The sequence below is a fragment of the Lottia gigantea genome (assembly GCF_000327385.1).
Source record: "Lottia gigantea unplaced genomic scaffold LOTGIsca_6, whole genome shotgun sequence".
NCBI classification, from domain to species: Eukaryota; Metazoa; Mollusca; class Gastropoda; family Lottiidae; genus Lottia; species Lottia gigantea.
In genome coordinates this window covers 529620-531481 of record NW_008710049.1, presented here as the reverse complement: position 1 = coordinate 531481, position 1862 = coordinate 529620, and the positions used below count along the sequence as shown (strand labels likewise).

Here is a 1862-nt window from a genome sequence, read left to right as displayed (position 1 = left end):
GATTATCAAGAAACAATATTGCTCTCATATCCGCGGGCACTGACAACAAATAAATAATTATTCTGATTTAATAATAATATATCAATTGATTGTTAGTTTTAGTATGAACAAGAGTACTAAGATTATTGGAAGAAACATAGTTGTTGTGATTATGAAATATGCTATAAAATATTATTTCGTTGTCGATCACAAATTTGTGGACAGCCTTTGGCGCAACTTTTGTCTTGCATTTTAGGTCTTTTCTGTCTCAATTCGGAGAGTTCAGGAAATCGATATTTTACACCCACCGTTCCGCAACATTTTACAGATGTTTCCTAGTTTTTCAACTAAATGAAAACGTTGCTCAACATGTTACCGAAAATGTTGGCAATATATACAGAGCTTAATGAGCACACTGAGTTATACAAATCATCTCAATGCCATGGTAAAATCATGAAACCTTTTTCCGTTAAAATTAGTTCATACCAAATGATGAATGTCTAAAATTCTTTTTTGCTCAAATTTTTGAAAACTATAACAACTTCAGAAACAATCGTTATCGGACGGACAACTGAACAATATGATACAATAATTGTATGTCGACGACAGTATTGTGTAAGTGTATTGGAGAAAAGTTCAATAGTAGTCCATAATGATATTTATGTACAATCGAGCAAAGGCAGTTATTTATGTATTTATGTGATATACCACTTCCGCTATAGGTCCTTTCATACCATGGCGTTTTTGCCAGCGAATGTCGATGTTTGACAAATAAGTTGGCCTAAGTCGAATAAGTTTTGAATAAGTTAAAAATACTCTGAAAGACGCTGCTATGCGTTGAAGTAAGGCGAATTTTTCGTGTTTTGACGACAACAAAACTTACTGAACGTGTTTCTTACTTACAGATACGGTATAAGCGTATAATCATGTTAAATGGTTTGTAAATATCGGGTACCAATTTTTCATTATATGGTAGGATTTTTTTGTCGAAATTTTTTATTGTCACCCTAAATATGAACCTTTTGAAAAAAAAACATAGACAAAAATATTCCTTGTTCCGATTTTATATTTGAATTTGTCAATCTCTTTAAAGTTGAGTAAGAAGCTATCAATTTTATATATCTGTGTCCTTCGCTTATTAACTTCATTACATAACAAGTCGGAGCTGAATTTCGTCGTATATTTTTCCTCTCCAAATGAGTTTCTTACTTTTCTGGGTAATTTCCGATAGCGAGCAGTTTATATTGTTCGTAAACCACCAACCACCCTCCAGGCGCTGAGGGCAGTTATAATTGGTAAAATCTTTATCCAATGTAGAAAAAGGACGGCCGTCGATAGTCAAGTCAATGTCTGTAAAAGCATCATCAAGACTAAAATAAGGCCCAGTATAAAGTTCAAAGTTACCAATCGTTATAGTGTAATTATTAAGTTGGTTAGCAAGTCGAAACGTTTTATACGAACATCGGTAAATATCGTTCTTTAACCTTGCCATAACTGTGAGGTAGAAAGCCGGGTTATTTTGTAGTATGTTGTAAACATGTTCTAGTCCAAGCCAGTAGTTTCCATGAATGGTTCCGAATCCAGTCGTATATTTCTCCCAACCAGTATTAAAATTGGCACTGCCTTGATCCACACAGACGGATCGACGATGGGAAATGAGCGTAATTCCACCTGCGGAATTAAAGATACAATTAACTTCAAGTATTTCATTCTTGGGTTTTATATACGACCTTAATGACTTGACTGATATGGTTATGTTCTTATTATAGCCATCGGTACAATCTGTAAGAGAAATGTGCATATCTGTTATTGGCGATTTAATAGGACTCGAATCCACACACATAGATTATCACGTACTTGATCATTATAGCCAGATCGTAGAT

At 34.1% G+C, this 1862-nt stretch overlaps 1 protein-coding gene across 1 annotated transcript; it reads right to left on the bottom strand.

Moving 5' to 3' along the window:
• Positions 1 to 1231: 1231 nt before the first annotated feature.
• LOTGIDRAFT_97737 (hypothetical protein) lies at positions 1232 to 1603 on the bottom strand (the record flags this gene model as incomplete). Its single annotated transcript, XM_009063760.1, has 1 exon — positions 1232 to 1603. A coding segment is annotated over one exon (372 nt), but the record flags the coding sequence as incomplete, so codon positions are not given.
• Positions 1604 to 1862: the final 259 nt, after the last annotated feature.